This window comes from Acomys russatus, chromosome 18, assembly GCF_903995435.1.
Source record: "Acomys russatus chromosome 18, mAcoRus1.1, whole genome shotgun sequence".
In the NCBI taxonomy this organism is placed as follows: domain Eukaryota; kingdom Metazoa; phylum Chordata; class Mammalia; order Rodentia; family Muridae; genus Acomys; species Acomys russatus.
Window position 1 is genome coordinate 61,233,615 of NC_067154.1, and position 17,326 is coordinate 61,250,940.

General features: G+C 50.7%; 1 protein-coding gene across 2 annotated transcripts in view; it reads right to left on the bottom strand.

Annotated features, from left to right (window-relative positions):
- The window catches only part of Dock9 (dedicator of cytokinesis 9), a 276,731-nt gene that overhangs the window by 23,159 nt on the left and 236,246 nt on the right, over nucleotides 1-17,326 (bottom strand). For both annotated transcript variants that reach the window (XM_051160989.1, XM_051160987.1), the window contains exons 40-46: nucleotides 16,235-16,372; nucleotides 15,933-16,115; nucleotides 14,433-14,546; nucleotides 13,978-14,193; nucleotides 11,324-11,381; nucleotides 10,598-10,675; nucleotides 9,241-9,347 (exon numbers count right to left, since the gene is read on the bottom strand). In XM_051160989.1, coding sequence (XP_051016946.1) covers nucleotides 9,241-9,347; nucleotides 10,598-10,675; nucleotides 11,324-11,381; nucleotides 13,978-14,193; nucleotides 14,433-14,546; nucleotides 15,933-16,115; nucleotides 16,235-16,372 — 894 coding nt within the window. The remainder of the gene's footprint in view (nucleotides 1-9,240; nucleotides 9,348-10,597; nucleotides 10,676-11,323; nucleotides 11,382-13,977; nucleotides 14,194-14,432; nucleotides 14,547-15,932; nucleotides 16,116-16,234; nucleotides 16,373-17,326) is intronic.

Genomic DNA, 17,326 nt, shown 5'->3' on the forward strand with positions numbered 1-17,326 from the left:
CGAGGAAGGCAGTAGTTGACTTGAAAATGATGTACATAAAATAAGGTACATTTCAAGTAAGGCTATATTTGCCACTTCATAAATATACACTAAGGAGAGTGGTGCATAATCTTGTCAAGTGGTTCTGAGTGGAAAAGTAAGATTTAAATACAGTTTTACTCTGGCTTAGTCAACCTAGAAAACAGGTTTTAAAAACATGCAGCCTGAATTCAAATAGTATATGCTTATATAGGGTACACTTTATATACAGTAAGATATAGATAGTTACATTCGTTAGAGAACGGCATGTCATATTTGGCACGAAAAGATGGGAGTTCATGCTGGGCGTGGTGGCGCACACCTTTAATCCCAGCACTCAGGAAGGCAGAGGCAGGTGGATCACTGTGAGTTTGAGGCCAGCCTGCTCTACAAAGTGAGTCCAGGACAGGCAAGGCTACACAGAGAAACCCTGTTTCGACAACAACAACAACAACAACAACAAAAGAAAGAAAGAAAGAAAAAGAAAAAAAGATTGGAGTTCAGCTGAGGAGACTCCCTGGGATGGCCGAGTGTGGTAAACACACAGAGATTAGTGGGTAATACAAAGTGTCACACTGGCTGTTATCACAAATGAGCAGAGCGCGTCAGCAGCCACAGTCACACTCTGCCTTACACCCTCTTCTCTAGGTCAGGGGGCTCAAGATCTTCAGCCCATCAGCCCAGATACATCCCGTACTGCAAAGAAATGCTAATACTTGCTACAAAAAATTTGTATAGGTTTTCTCAATAATAAACTAAAAGCAAACAAAACAAACCCAGGGTCTGGAGAGATGCCAGCTCCACATGACGCTCAAAACTGTCTGGCAGGCATGCCCGTGGTACACAGAGAGAGAAACACCCACACACATAACAAGGCACAAACCCTAACCCTCTCCTTACGAACTGTAGGACACACCGAGGCACCTGCGAACAACTACCCAAACTAATGCAAGCCCTAAACCCAGACAGTTACAGCTGCTCCATGAGGCGACAAGGCAGTCATCTTAGACAGCTAAGTTTAATAGACCATACATGTCAATATAAAATTATAAGGGTCATAAAACTAAGACATACCAAAGCATACATATGAAATTCTAGGCAGAAATTCCATTTACTTTGGATCAGCAATCACTGTCCCTGGAAACCAGAGGGAAGCCACACAACAGATGGACAGTGATGACCCGAAGAGCTGGCATGCAGAATGCCTGGTGGGCTGCCTGCTCTGGACAAACACACATCAAGCTACTTCTCATAATCCCCATATGCACAGGGACTGGCTGGGAGGGCCTGTGTGGACCCTGTGCATCCATAAGGCATGCATTTTATGACATTAGACTAGACTTAAAATCTCAAAGCATGAAACCCATAAGCCATTGAGGAAGTTAAAAAAAACTAGCCAGTTTCCTTCCTAAGGGTGTTGTACTAACATACTGAGGAAACTGAACACCTGTCTACGGAGACATCACACTCACGGTGTGCACCCACACACACCTGTCTACGGAGACATCACACTCACGGTGTGCACCCACACACGCCTGTCTACGGAGACATCACACTCACGGTGTGCACCCACACACGCCTGTCTACGGAGACATCACACTCACGGTGTGCACCCACACACGCCTGTCTACGGAGACATCACACTCACGGTGTGCACCCACACACGCCTGTCTACGGAGACATCACACTCACGGTGTGCACCCACACACGCCTGTCTACGGAGACATCACACTCACGGTGTGCACCCACACACACCTGTCTACGGAGACATCACACTCACGGTGTGCACCCACACACGCCTGTCTACGGAGACATCACACTCACGGTGTGCACCCACACACGCCTGTCTACGGAGACATCACACTCACGGTGTGCACCCACACACGCCTGTCTACGGAGACATCACACTCACGGTGTGCACCCACACACACCTGTCTATGGAGACATCACACTCACGGTGTGCACCCACACACACCTGTCTACGGAGACATCACACTCACGGTGTGCACCCACACACACCTGTCTACGGAGACATCACACTCACGGTGTGCACCCACACACACCTGTCTACGGAGACATCACACTCACGGTGTGCACCCACACACACCTGTCTACGGAGACATCACACTCACGGTGTGCACCCACACACACCTGTCTACGGAGACATCACACTCACGGTGTGCACCCACACACACCTGTCTACGGAGACATCACACTCACGGTGTGCACCCACACACACCTGTCTACGGAGACATCACACTCACGGTGTGCACCCACACACGCCTGTCTACGGAGACATCACACTCACGGTGTGCACCCACACACGCCTGTCTATGGAGACATCACACTCACGGTGTGCACCCACACACGCCTGTCTATGGAGACATCACACTCACGGTGTGCACCCACACACGCCTGTCTACGGAGACATCACACTCACGGTGTGCACCCACACATACCTGCCTATGGAGACATCACACTCACGGTGTGCACCCACACACACCTGTCTATGGAGACATCACACTCACGGTGTGCACCCACACACACCTGTCTATGGAAACATCATAGCAATTGTGTGCACCCCCACACACCTTTTTATGTGCTCTATGATTAATTCCCACATAAGAAAGCGTTTATGTGTGACACAACTTTTTCCACATACCTGTCACTTGTTCTATCTTAGGATGAAATCAATGTAATCAATTAAAGCCAGGCCGTGTCTCTGGTGTCTATGGTTTGTTAGAATACTGATTCCAGGGCCTTAAGAGAGAGCTCCGAAATGAAAGACTCTTGCTGATCTTCCAGGGGACCCTCACTGGTTTCCACATCTGGCAGCTCACAACAGCCTGTAATTCCAACTCTAGAAGATTCAACATCTGGTGTATACAAACACATAAAATCTGAAAAACCCTGACTCTAGTGTCCTACCCACACTGAGCTGGGTCGGAGGATGATGAGCCAAGATAGCATCATCAAGATTAATAACAGTGGTCCAGGAAGTCTGGGGGTCCACACTAACTGAAAGCCTTCAAGGCGAGTTCCTTATTTGCACAGCCCTGTGGCTAGCAGAGGCATATCTGGCTAGTATATGGGTGGATTAATAAGTCAAAACAGAAGATTCCAGGACACGGACAACTTCTACTTCTGATTCTCAGGGAGTGTCAATCAGCTGTTCTTCTTCAGTGGAAAGCAAGCATCTGAAGCCATGACAGGCAGGGGTTCCATCTCACCTCTCTTTGTATCTCTAACCTGTAGCTCACTGCCAAGGAAGCCCAGCGTTCACCCCAGAATGAAGACTGTTCTGGCGTCAGCCACGGACAGAGCATCCACACAAGTCCACTGGCTAAGACCCCTGCTCACGACTAAGGGTCATGGCACAAGCAACTTAGATGATCTCAGGACACTCCCAGCTAAGGAAAAGGAGGTTAGGTGGGGTTACACGTGCCAAAGCTAAACGGAGATGTAAAGCCACCGACTATTCTACTGACGTCTGTCTTCTGTGTGATACTCTATGGTGTGAACATTTTGTCTGTGACGCTCTATGGTGTGTACATTTTGTCTGTGATGCTCTATGGTGTAAACATTTTGTCTGTGATACCCTATGGTGTGAACATTTTGAGATGCTCTATGGCGTGAACACTTTGTTTGTGATACTCTATGGTGTGAACATTTTGTCTGTGATGCTCTATGGTGTGAGCATTTTGTCTGAGATGCTCTATGGTGTGAGCATTTTGTCTGAGATGCTCTATGGTGTGAATATTTTGTCCGTGATGCTCTATGGTGTGAACATTTTGTCTGTGATGCTCTATGGTGTGAGCATTTTGTCCGAGATGCTCTATGGTGTGAGCATTTTGTCTGAGATGCTCTATGGTGTGAGCATTTTGTCTGAGATGCTCTATGGTGTGAACATTTTGTCCGAGATGCTCTATGGTGTGAACATTTTGTCCGAGATGCTCTATGGTGTGAACATTTTGTCTGAGATGCTCTATGGTGTGAATATTTTGTCCGTGATGCTCTGTGGTGTGAATATTTTGTCCGTGATGCTCTATGGTGTGAATATTTTGTCCGAGATGCTCTATGGTGTGAACATTTTGTCTGAGACGCTCTATGGTGTGAATATTTTGTCCGAGATGCTCTATGGTGTGAATATTTTGTCTGAGATGCTCTATGGTGTGAACATTTTGTCCGAGATGCTCTATGGTGTGAACATTTTGTCTGTGACGCTCTATGGTGTGAATATTTTGTCTATTACCAGTAGCTGCTTCACAACTGAAATGGTTTTGTCTAAATAAAGCCAGAGACTTGCTGGGCTGAGTTCATACAGTGTTCCCTGTACTCAATGGTGACTCTGCCCAGGTGGGAATTTACTGCTTAATATAACAACAGCTGCAGTCAACTCTCTTAAATCAAGGAGGTGGCTCCATTTTCCACCTACCCACAGAGTTATGATGATGAAATGACAGCAAACGCAGCTAAGTCTCTGCAAGCCTCTGGTTACACTCACACCACCCCATCAACACACAAACTTGGTTTGTGTGTATTTCTCTTACGGATACCCGACAGAACACGCTCTGTTGGCCCGTTCACAGTCAATTCATGTCTACCAGGCCCAGGACAGTGTTCTGCCTAGGAACCACAGACTTCACCTCAGCACGGCTACACCACCGTGGGAGTCACAGCAGTAGTGTCTATGAGAGGGACGGAGACTGCTCACAGTGTGAGATCTGGAGGAGGGCAGACTGCCACCGGTGCTGACGTGGGGTCACACACAGGCAGATAAGAAGGAAATACTGTTCTGTCTTCTTATCTAGAGTCCCTGTTGGTGCACACATCAATATGGCTGCTCTGTGCAATGGCGATCTTCTGACTCCGAGGCTGAGATGGGCCATGGGTGGGTCCCAGTTGAAGCTAGTAAAGTCTCTATGAAAAAGCCCATGGGTTTTAATGATGACCCTTCCTCGTGTTTCTACCTCTCCCTCTACTCCTTTAACTTGAAGGGGTGAGTGACACCTAGGCTGCTGAGAACCTACAGGACACCATATGCGGTTGCTGATTTTATGTCAACTTGACATGGCTAATGTCATTGGGGGGGGGGGGGGGGGGGTGGGTGGGATCTCAATCAAGAAAATTCCTCTATAAGATCAGGCTGTAGGCATTTTCTTAATTAGTGATTGGTGTGGTAGGGCCCAGCCTGTTATGGGTGGGGCCATCTCTTGGTGAGCGGTCCTGGATTCTATAAGAAAGCAGGCTGCACAGTCATGGGAGCATGAAGCAAGCAGCGCCCTCCACTGCCTCTGCATCAGCTCCCGCTTCTTGCTTCTTGCCTTGAGTTCCTTTGATGATGAGCTGTGATGTCGAAGCCTAAGTGAAACAAACCCTTTCCTCCCCAGGCGGGTTTTGGTCATGGTGTTCCATCACAGAAGTAGACACCCCCAAGGCAGATTTTGGTACCAGGAGTGGGTTACTGCCATGACAGCTCTGACCATGTTGTTTTGGGAAGGACTGTGGAAGGACTTTGGAACTTGGGCTAAAAAAAAAAAACCTTTGAGTGCTGAGAGCTTCATTCATGAGCCATTGCGGACACCAAGAAACTCGAGAGCAGCACAGGCAACGGAGGCCTGCCTTGTGAAGTTTCAGAGGAAAGCGAAGAGTACACTAAGCCATCTGTGTGATATTTTGCACTGAGATTCTGTGGTTTCTGGGTCATCTGGAGCTGAAGAATCTGCTGTGACTAACAAGAAGCCAGAGCCACTAAAGCGAAGCCTTGGCTTTGCAGGGACATCTAGGAAGTGTTTCCTCGAGGACAGCACCTAGAAGCTGTGGTCGGAGGGGCCAAGGCTGAACTTGGAAGCATAAGAGGCTCTCAGCGGTTGTGACGGCATGGAAGGGCCACGAACAGCCACTGGCATTTTACTTGGTTTTCCTATCTGCACTTTTTTTTTTTTTAATTTAAAAAATTTTAAAGACAGGGTCTCTCTCATTCTGTGATCACCTTGAAATTCCTGCAATCCTCCTGGCCCAGCTTCCTAGTGCTGGGCTGCAGGTGCAAGTCCTGGCCACAGGCAAGGCCCTCTTTTGATTTCTTAGTCTCCTTAGACTTTTCACTTTCCCCAATATCCAGCCTCCACTGAGGCACAACCCTAGTGTGCATCAGTCAAGAAAGAGATTTCAGGTACATTTCTAGCACCTTTGGGGACTCAGAATCTTCTATATTTCAGGCCCTAACTTCTTAGCAGGCATTGGAAACAAGTGCTTCTGTGTGGTCAAGGCTCCTGGAAGTCACTCTGTGGCTTTAGCAGAGAATGCAGAAACGGACCAAACACTCATCGGTCCGAGGCTGCTGCTAAGACAGCTGTGTACTTTTATGTAGCTCCCTGGCAGGTCACGTTAGCGCACTGATGGTGTTTAATCACATCCACCTGTGGAGATTAACGGGCTCATGGCTTTTGTTACTGGGTCACAGGCTTCTTGCCCGTCAGCTTGTCTAATCCCTTCTTCTTGGGGACAGATTCTCCACCTCACTCTTTACCTTGTGATACCCAAGCAGCCAACCTGAAGATCAGCACGGCAGCTTCTGTCTTCCTGTCACTGAGAACTGGTTATTTCCTGTCAGTTTGAATCTTGACAGTGGGGCTTTATGGCCCACTGTGTCTCATCCTAGTCATTACAGACTGTCCTGTCATGCACTATGGACCTTGTTAAAGATTTACCCACTTTATGCTTCAAGGACAGGGTGGAGCAGCCATATTCTGAAAACAGCTGATAAAGAGGCCTCTGTGACACGCTCAGTCCTTACTCAGAGCTCCTCCAAGGGGCATGTGCACATGACCTCAGAGCTAATTCATTAGGTTCTCCTAACTCCCTCGGCCGGTGACTTACTGAGAATCACAAATGTGAGCTGCATGCTGTCCTGCAGGGCAGCTAACTGGAACCTGGACTTTCAAATCCTTAGCTGTTCTTGGTACTGCCCTGCTCGCTCTCTAACTCCAAACAAAACACTGACCTCCAGAGGATGACCTGGCCCTGGGGCTGATGGGGAGGTAACGAAGGGAGAACACAATCTTGCCTGCTTTCAAAGAGTCCAACCCCCCACAGAAGCCAGCCAACTGCCGGGGTGGTGGTGGCGCACACCTGTAATCCCAGCATGCTGGAGACAGAGGCAGGCAGATCTCTCTGAGTTGGAGGCCAGCTTGGTCTACAGAGTGAGTTCCAGGACAGTCGGAGCTACACAAAGAAACCCTATCTCGGTGGGGGGGACCTAAGCAACTAACTATGAAACCCAAACTACCATCTGTCCAGGTATTTCATGGTATAAAGGCGGAAAAAAATCACTGAAAACTACAGAGTGAACAACTTAGGTTCCCCCCCAGGATAATTAGAAAATTTTACTTAGCACGATTAAACCTATTTTAACAGTATTCTTCTTTAAAGACTTGCTTATATGTGTGTATGTGTCTGAGTGTATATACACACTAGAGTGCATGTATCCACAGAGACAGGAAGAGGGCACACTTACAGGTGGTTGTGAGCTGCCCAGTGTGGGTGCAGGGAACGGAACTCAGGCTCTGATGGTTGAGCAGCATTCTTAATGGCTGCGTTGTCTCTCAAGCCCAATTTTAACACTTAAACTTCATGAACTGCACTCAATTCACCATCTTCCTTTGTGCACATTTAGCTTTTAGTCTTGAGAACCATTTGAGACCAGACAATTTACAATAGCAGTTCTTAAACCTTTTGCACTTCAGATCCCTTTTATATATTCCATGTTTGTTTGTTTGTTTTGTTTTTGGAGACAGTCTCTCTACATAGCCCAGGCTGTCCTGGAACTCACTATGTAACCCAGGCTGTCCTGGAACTCACTATGTAACCCAGGTTGTCCTGGAACTCACTATGTAGCCCAGGCTGTCCTGGAACTCACTATGTAACCCAAGCTGTCCTGGAACTCACTATGTAACCCAGGCTGTCCTGGAACTCACTATGTAACCCAGGCTGTCCTGGAACTCACTATGTAACCCAGGTTGTCCTGGAACTCACTATGTAGCACAGGCTGTCCTGGAACTCACTATGTAGCCCAGGCTGTCCTGGAACTCACTATGTAACCCAGGCTGTCCTTGAACACACAGAAACCTGTCTGCTTCTGCTTCTTCGTACTAGGGTGCACAACCGTGCTCGGCATACATTTCGTGTTTAATTGTATGTGTGTGGAGTCCAGAGGAGGATGCTGTGAGGCATGTGTCGGAGCTCGAGTCCCCCACATGAGCAGTAAGCACGCGTGACTCCCGAGCCCTCTCTCCAGTCCCTCCTTCTACATCTCAGGTTTTACTGAAGCCCCAAAAGAGCCTTTGGTCATTGCAACGTGGCTCCTGCTGCCTCCCACACTCAGCGTTTTCCCTGTTAGAGTCGATGCATACATAAAGGGACCCACATCATACCGACGCTCAGGAACAGCCTCTCGCCCCTCCTTACAGGGCGTTAGGCTACACTTTTAGAAGTGGGTCCATGGGTCCAGTTTATATCCTGGGGGCTATGTGCTTGTGGGCCCTTCTGGCAGGCATGACAACAACCAGGAACTGTACTAGCGGCTGTGTGCCACCACACCGTGCCCAGCTGCGATGAAGCAAGCCAACCAGAGGCAGCCGGTGTGAACACCTCCCTGCGGATTGCTTTTCTCTCCAAATGAACAAGTGGGTAACTTTACTGCAGAACTATAAGGATTTCCTTTGACTCTCACTGTAGCCTGGGGTTGTGGGGAGGGAGACAGACACAGGTGCACACGGGTGCATCCCTGAAGCAGAGTTTCCCCAGAAGAGAGAATGTAGCAAACACAGCCAGAAAACTGGCATTTGTTCATATTCCTAGGCTAGCATTAAGACTGTCTCCTTATATGTTAAGTGGCCGCATGGTGGCCTGTTTTTTGAGGACCATTTGCAGAAAGTCTAGATGCAGGTGGACAAGGGTGGCCCCGGGCCTCAGCACTTATGCAGAGCAGGAACCAGGCTATACTTTGGGGTGCTCTGGTCACGAGCCTAGGCTGGTCTACTTGGGGCTCTGCGTGGCCCTAAACAGGGATACCGCCGAGACACTCGGGCCCTCGGCGGTTTTCTTGGTGGATACTTAGCCAGCGCAGCTGTTTACCAGGTGAGGCAGTCTGCTGGGACCACCACTCTGTGCACCTGCCATCAACAGAAATGTCACGCGGCGTGTGGCTGTGATGGGACTCACCTCGTTGAAGTGAGCGTCCTGCATGCCAACATCCTCCATCATGGCTGCCTCCTCATCGATGTTGGGCGTGACGACCCTGAAGGCTGTGCAGCCCTGTCTGAACACTCCTAGGCGGGAGAAAGCAGACAGAGCGCGGTCAGTCGGAATGCGGCCGGACCCCACGTGTTTTCCCTGCCCTGCGTGTTTGTGTGTTGAAGTCAGCAAGGGATGTGGGAGTCTCCTGTGCTGGCCCAGCGTCCACGCGGGCGGCTGGGGATGGGCAAGGCCTCTCTCCATCCATTTCCCTCGGCTTCATTTTCAACTTCCTCACTTTTAAAAACTCTTTTTCATTTTCTTTAACCCACCTTAATTAAAATCCACTCAGTCTTTAAATAAACTATAGGCTGAAAATCATGGTTGAGTCAAGCTAGTGGCAAATGAAGAAGGGCAGGAGATTTTGATTGGGAAGAGGAACCAGTCAGACACCAAGAAAAACCAAGTTGCCAAAGCCAAGGAATGAGAAGTAAAGTGGCTCAAAACCAATCGCTTCCTTCAGGTAGTCGGTCATCTCTCCACTCAGGTGGGGGATGCCCCATGATTCAGCCTGGAGCCCTCCCGGCTCCTTCCAGTAACACAGATGATGCAACGGTCCTGTGTGGCCTGAGGGGCTGGCTTGGCTGGCCTCTAATACAGCGCTCTGAGCTCTGAGGAGTGAGAGGCCGGCGTTCGCAGGCCTCAGCACCGACATGTGAGATCAGTGTCTAGGGTGAGGGTCAATTCCTTGAGCAGTAGCAGCTCATGTTGGACCCTGGGATACAGTTTTGAGCCAGCGCAGCAGCCGTGGTGTGACGTGCATATGTGGGAAGGAACTTGAAACGCTTAGCGACTCTAGCCTGAGATGCCCGTTGACAGTCTTAGGAGAAAGGATCGCAGAGTGCTTTAAAATCAGGCTTTGAAAAAGAAGAGCCTCAAAGCACAGACACTCCCGCTACACATCTGTTCAGGTTTCTAGTCAGCCCCAAGTTAGCCATTTCCAGTCAGTCGTGAGTTAGCCAGAATTCCCACCGCACTGCTCATATAGCCTGACTTTGAATCTGGCCGTGTGGGAAGCAAAGACTCCCCAAAGCAAAGCACTGACCTAGGAACTTGAGGAGACATTCATATACCTAAAATAAAGATATAAAAACCAACCACCAGCGTTTGGGCCAATGGCACAAGAGACAAAATGACCGAAATGCCCCCGGTCACTGCACACAGCAATGGCTGCTAGTGACTCAGAGAGCGCGGTTAGAAACGCAGAGTGCAGAACTGAAACAGAAGCCACCAGAGCCACAGAGCAGTTGGGGACCCGTGGGAGCTGGGTGACCCTCAGGCTCACCTCCCCGGCTCCTCCTCTGGCAGGTGGTATGGATGTAGGGGAAGACAGGTGGTTCCCGCTGGAGGGCTAGGTCAGCTTCTAAACGTGAGGAAAGGCATGGCCGGGTAGAATGACTCAGCAGGAAACAGGAAGTACCAAGTGAGCACGGCTCCCTTAGATTTCCTCACATTTCGACTCTGCTGACAAACCCATTCTACAAAATAGACACTTGGTGGCCTTGGCACCTGTGCCTTCGCGGTGCTCTTCCTTGGCCTGGACCAGGCACTCCTACTCTTCACTACTGTGTGCGGACTGCCAGCTTTCCTAGAACCCCGGTATCCCAGAACTAGATGACACCCCGAAGGCTGCTCAGGTACTGTTTAGCCAAGAGGGCTCATGAGCAATGAGAACAAGTGTGTAACACACAACTACGCAGCCTCCCCTGCTGCACACGCCTCCCCCGCCCCCGCCCGACCCCCAGCACAGCTGCCGTCTCCCACAGTAAAGCCAACAGGGCTGCGCTCCAGAAACCCTGTCCTACAACTTTCCATCAGAACGGTCACCGGTTGATAAACAGTTCTGGTGGGAATTATCTTAGGGGAAAATAAAGTCTTTGCAGCTGGCCAGGAGCAGCCAGATGCAACGCTCACTGGCTAGTTTTTAGGGAACAGCACGAGGCTAGGACGGCAGGCAGTGTGCAGCGCAAACGGCGCCCTCCCTGCACCCAGCTCAAGGCGTTCTTCTCACCTTTCCGTGTGAGGTATTCGGCCACCAAGGCTGTGACGTGGACGTAGCACATTGCTGCCTGAAATAAAAGACAGAAACAAACGGCTCAGAAAAGTCACTAAAAAATGCCTCAGAGCACGTCCATTAGTGCTGAAGACACTAACTATCAACAGCTGAAAACGGAGGCGCACGGCTGCCAACGTGCAGGCTTTGCCTCCACTTACAAGTGCTGTATGTGTTTAAACCTAAAAGGCAAAACCAGCATTTTGAGAATTATACCATTTATCTTAAAGCAAAACAAGGAATATTTAAAGAAAAAGTTTTCTTCCCAGACTCACAGTACAGGTGATAATAAATGTTCTTTCAACTTTATTTCTAAACAGTTTATTTTTATTTATGTGTGTGTCTTTGTGAATTTGTCCCAAATTCCACCTCTACACGTGTTCAGGTACCCGTAAGAGGGAGCTGGGTCCCACAGAGCTGGAATCTCGGGTGGCTGCGTGGTACTCAGTGTGAGTGCTGGGAACAGAGCCTGGATGTTCTGGAAGAGCAGGGCCTGCTCAGCCCTCTGTCCAGCCCACTCTCTTTCAACCTGAACACTGAAGGCTGCAATTTTTTTCAAACACAATTCTAAATAAGAGTCTGAGCTGGGACGCGGCTCGGAGTAGTGCGTGTTCATCACACCTCAAGCCCCCAGACTACAAAGATCAATACGCAAACGCCTTGAAATGAGAGGACAGATAAATCCTTTCACTGAACCACCCAGTCACTATCAAAAGCAAAGATAAGTGTTGGGGCATGGCTCTAGCACAAGCCACAGGCCAGTGGCTGCCACCATGTGGTGCCCTGAGGTACCGAGGCTGCCTGTGAGGAGTGGGCTCTCTGACCTGTGCCTCATCTGCGGGGGGGAAAGCCTGCGGAGTTATATTCACTGTGCTACCCAGCTGTGACAGAAGAGTTCACACCGCACATGGGATCCCAGTTTCCACAGCGTGCAGCAGGACAGCAGTCACAGGAGGGCAGCTGAGTGATGGCTTTTGAGACAGTGCACAGCACCAACTACGGTGGGAGCAAAAGCAACCTCACAAACTCGTGCCCTGGTCCCTTATTTACAGGGCGCGGTGGGTTTACAGCATCTCCCCATGGCCTCCCTGGGACCCTGTGATGGTTAGTTTTAAGTGTCATGGCACCACGACCTAGGAACATACGGAAGGTGTCTTCCTGAGGAATCAGCTACATCAGACACCTCCCTTGGCAGGAAGACCCCTCCGAGTGTCGGCAGCACTATTCCGTGGACGGGGCCCTGAGCTGTGTGGCCTGCGGTGGCCGAGCAGAGCAGTGAGCAGGCAGTCTGGGTGCGAGTGTTTCTCTGCTCTTGGCTGGAGCTGTGCCGTGACCAGCTGCTGCATCCCTGCCTCCGATTCCCTCCCGGTACTAGGCTGTGACCCAGAGAACAAGATCTCCTCCTGTGAGCTGCTCTCTGGAGTCTCCTCACGGGCACAGAGGAGGTGCAATGTGGCACAGTGGGGAAAGAGGGCTGTTGTTAGTTAAGATGGGGTCACATCAGTGTTGGGTGGGCTTTGAATTCTGTGCAACTGTGCCATAAGGGAGAAGACACTCGGGAGTGCGGGCCCGTGGGAGAGGATCCCATGGGACAATGGAGGGAGACAAGGCTGTGAACGCTGGCAACACAGCAGATAGGAGAGAAGCAGGGAATGCATCCCTCCTGAGATGCGTGGAGAACAGGCCCTACCAACACCCAGGTTTGGGACCACTAGCCTCCCCCACAGTAAGGGAATACATTTCTGTTTGATAAGCCACCCGTTTACTGACAGCTGGATTTGGGGAGGGCTCTTTCTGCTTCTGGGAGACCCAGGCGCATAGACCATCACTTGTCATGATAGCCATGTTTACGGTCATGCAGAAACGGAGTGTGTATGCCTTAGCATGCCGCCCGGATGACCAGCCTTTTAGACTTAGAACAGGATAGTAACCGCTTAAAATAGCCAGGGGGACGTCAAACTCGCTTCCATCCCACTGCTGCCATGTGCAAACGTGCCTGGACACAAACCCTGAATAACGGTCTCATGGGAACACAGAACCTGTGTGCAGTCATTAAGTTCTCTTGAATCTCTCGTTTTACGTATGACAGCGTCGAGGCACAGCGGGGCAAGAGGAAGCAGTGCCATGGGACAGAGCTAGATGTGTGGCCCTGGACTGGAAGTCCCTCTCCTGGGCCTGCCCTGAACCATGCCGTCTGCAGACTCAAACGTGACTTTTCTGAACAGACGGCAATGCTCAACCACCTGCTGCACATGCAAAGCAGGGGGCATCGGACTCCTTACCACTCACACAACAGCAGGAAAAGCTAATCCTCCCATGAGATCAGCTACCGAGGCATCCTGGGGCAGGAGAACAGACTTTAAGTAGCAGGGCAGCTACATGAACATGCAGGTATCCAGACCACTGTGAAATCACCCCACACCTGGAGCCCCTGGCCACGCATGTGCTGAAGGCACCGAAATGTCCAGACCACTGTGAAATCACCCCACACCTGGAGCCCCTGGCCATGCATGTGCTGAAGCACCGCTCGGCTTTCACTGGCTTCTTTTGATTATTGGTACAATTCTCCCCTCAAAAGCAGCTTCAGTCAAGAGGTGGGCAGGGCCCCCTACCTCTGAGAGGTCCCCATTTTTAACATGGATTCTGGCCATGCTGTCCAGCCACGTCTTGCGCAGCTCAGGGGTGCTGGCGTAGGATTTGGCGAGGCTGTACTGCAGGTCCACCAGCATCTCCGGGTCTCTCTCGTGATCCTTCATCTGGGCTGTGGCCATCAGGACTGTGCGGATCCTCTTGGTCAAATCTTTCACATCAGAGGAGAAGCTGGTGTGCTGGACGAGGGCAGAGAAGGGAGGCCTCCTGACTTCCACCCGCCTCTCCCTGACACGCACACATCCTCGAGCTGGCGGCCTTGGGGGTAAAAGCGGGTGGCCTTGGGGGTGAAAGCGGGCAGCCTTGGGGGTGAAAGCGGGCAGCCTTGGGGGTGAAAGTGGGCAGCCTTGGGGGTGAAAGTGGGCGGCCTCGCGGGTGAAAGTGGGCGGCCTCGCGGGTGAAAGCGGAGGCTACTCACCTTGATGAGGCGGTCGCTGTTGGCACAGTTGTTGATAATGGACAAGGACTGCTGGAATCTGGTTCCTCCGATACCAACCACATCTGCAATCAGCTGGCTGACAGAAATGATGACCTTAGGAACCAAAACACAAGCAAATCAGTTCACCTTCACATGGCGGCCAGCCTCAGCTTCCGGGTTCAGTCAGGATGTGCAGGAAGCCGGTGCAAGACAAGATGTATGGGGCGGGGCACGCACCAGTGTGGGAACAGAGTCTGAGAATTTTCTTTTTTTAAACCATTTTCAAAAATCATTCCAAAATTCGATAGTTTTCCTAATGCCTTTTGCTCATAAATTAAAAAGGCGAATCAGAAAGAACACAGAAGAACAAGAAGCACACACAACCGCACCGCTCGGCTGACCCACTGCACTCTGGGATAACAGGGGACCATAGTACTCTCCTCTGTTTTGAGCTTATACATACTGAATATTTAATGGATGGAAGGTTCTTTGCATTTTCTTAAAAATGGAACACGCAGGTGTTAACTATAGACCAGTCACCTGCTTTTTCGGAGTCTATGAAGAACATCGCCCTGACTAGGGTGTGGGGTGCAAACACGGGGGCCGTCGTCCTTCCTCTTCCTCTGTTCTCACCAACCCCGGCTAGAACACCTTCCTCTGTCCTAGACCCCACAACGCTCTCACTCAGTGACGCGCGGACCCTGAAGGCGTGACCCTGAAACTGGAGTCCGGGAGGGTCCTCCAAATACGTGAGGGCTTGGACAGCAGCACGCCTCCTCTGACTTCCCACCTGTGTTCTAGCTTCCCAGACGGGGGACTCCCTTGTGCATCCACAGCCCGGGAGATGCCTGGAGCTCTGCAACTCACATCCCATCTTTATCCTTCAGGGTCCCTGAGGGGCTGCTCGCTCCCCGGGATCCCTCCCAGGCCCTCTTCCTGGAGCCCCCAAGTTTCTTTACGGGAATACCAGGCTTAGGTGTGTCCCGGGGCCCCCTCAGTGCACTCCCCATGAGGGCCCGGAGCCGACCTGCTGTTCTGTTTGTGGCTGTGCCCATGTAACCCTAGCACATCAGGCCAGTAGACAGTGACTACTACTGCAGGGACAGAGGCAGCGGGAAAGGCTCCCGTCACCTGTTCATAGAAAACACATCTTCGAAGCACAGGACTTGCTGTTATCTTAGCTGGTTCTCAGAGCAGAGAATTCTGGGTGTTTTAGCTACAGACAGGAGGTATACTCATGAACAGAAGATAGGAGAACCTACTTCTTGTGTTTTAAGGCTTTAATATTAAGTACCTTGAGCCAACAGAATATCAGTCAGTCCAGTGTTGATTCAGTATCAAGATATCAAGTTAATGATGAAACACAAGCCAGGGCCAGGACCTTACAGCCTGGGACATGAAACACACACACACAACCAGAATATGTGACTTCCCAACTTTCCACACACAGAGGCATGCTGGTCAGTGTGACCCTTGGTGGCAGAGTGAAAGCACACGCACCTGTAGGTGTGTCCGGACGAAAGACTTCTTTCCTGTGTAGTCAAAGTTGTTCCTCATGAGGAAGTAGAGTAGCTGTGAGGCCTCGGTGCGAATGGAGCTGAGCTTGGAGTTACAGCACTTGAGGACCTCGTAGCACAGGGAGGAGCACATGTCTGCTCGCCCCTCATAGAACGCTGACGGGAACTGCAACAAAGCACAGGGCAGACGGGCCAGCTAGGCCAGCGCTCCCAACGCCCTCAGCCCCAGGCAGAAGGCGAGGAACCCGTAACCCTCAGTGCGGCCACTGCCTTGAAGTCACTCACCTTATAAATTAATGACCTCAGGGCGGTAAAGACATTTTTCAAAGCCATTTCTGATTGGTGTTTTTGTAGGAAACACAGGTAGACGTCGAAAATCTTCTTCATGAGGGGATTGTGGCCATGGTCAGCCAAGAGCTGGTTCTGAAACGCACATCCGCATCGCTGTCAGACACGCCTAACGTCCCCAAGACATGCCACGTGATGCACAGGCTCAAAGACTGTGGCTTCTAAGCACTGGGCCATACAAATTCTGCTACGACTGCTCCAAAGAAAATACAGAGTGCTCCCCTGGATCAAGCAGGGACCACTGGGACGTTTGCTACCACGGGGTGGGTGTCCTCGAGCACTGCAGTGTGGCTCATTGTTGACTGTGTTTCCATACCCTTACTTTTAACCACATATCAGGAATTCTAACACGGGAGTACTAGCAGAGGTGCCAGCGAACTGATGGGTGGTGAACACTGCCGAAGTGGGGACCATGAACCTCCCAAAGTGGGGCCCTTCCCTTGCCAGGTTCTCTGGGATTGTGCCGTCACAGTCTGGAGGGACAGCACGCACCAGCTTCGGTCAGCCATCGCGTAAACGTGCACGGACCTGCACAGGTCTGATCCGTGCGACAGCAGCTCTAAGAGTGATCTTATTCCTACTGTCATGAGCTGAGGTCAGAAATCCCAGCACGGAGAAGCTATTGCCAGTTGTCAGCTGCAGGGAGAAGAAGGGGCACCCATGATACTCGTGGGCTATTTAAGTAGCCTTTCTGTCATGTGTCTGCTCTGCACAGGCCCTGGCTCTTCACATCACAGTGCCCAGGCAGGGAGCAAACAGGTGTGCCGACCGGGACTAAAGGATTTGCATGCAGCACGAACACAGTGCCACGGCCGACCACACTCACACTCAGAACCTTCACTGCCCTTGTATGTATGTATGTATGTATGTATGTATGTATGTATGTACGTACGTATGTACGTGTATATGCACATAGACTTTTACATGAAAGATATGAGGGTGGAGGAGGGGCTTCCCAGCCCTCTCTGGATGTAGTGGAGGGTGCTTCTCAAGCTGTGGGGCTCAGACTTCACGCCCAGAGCTTCTGAG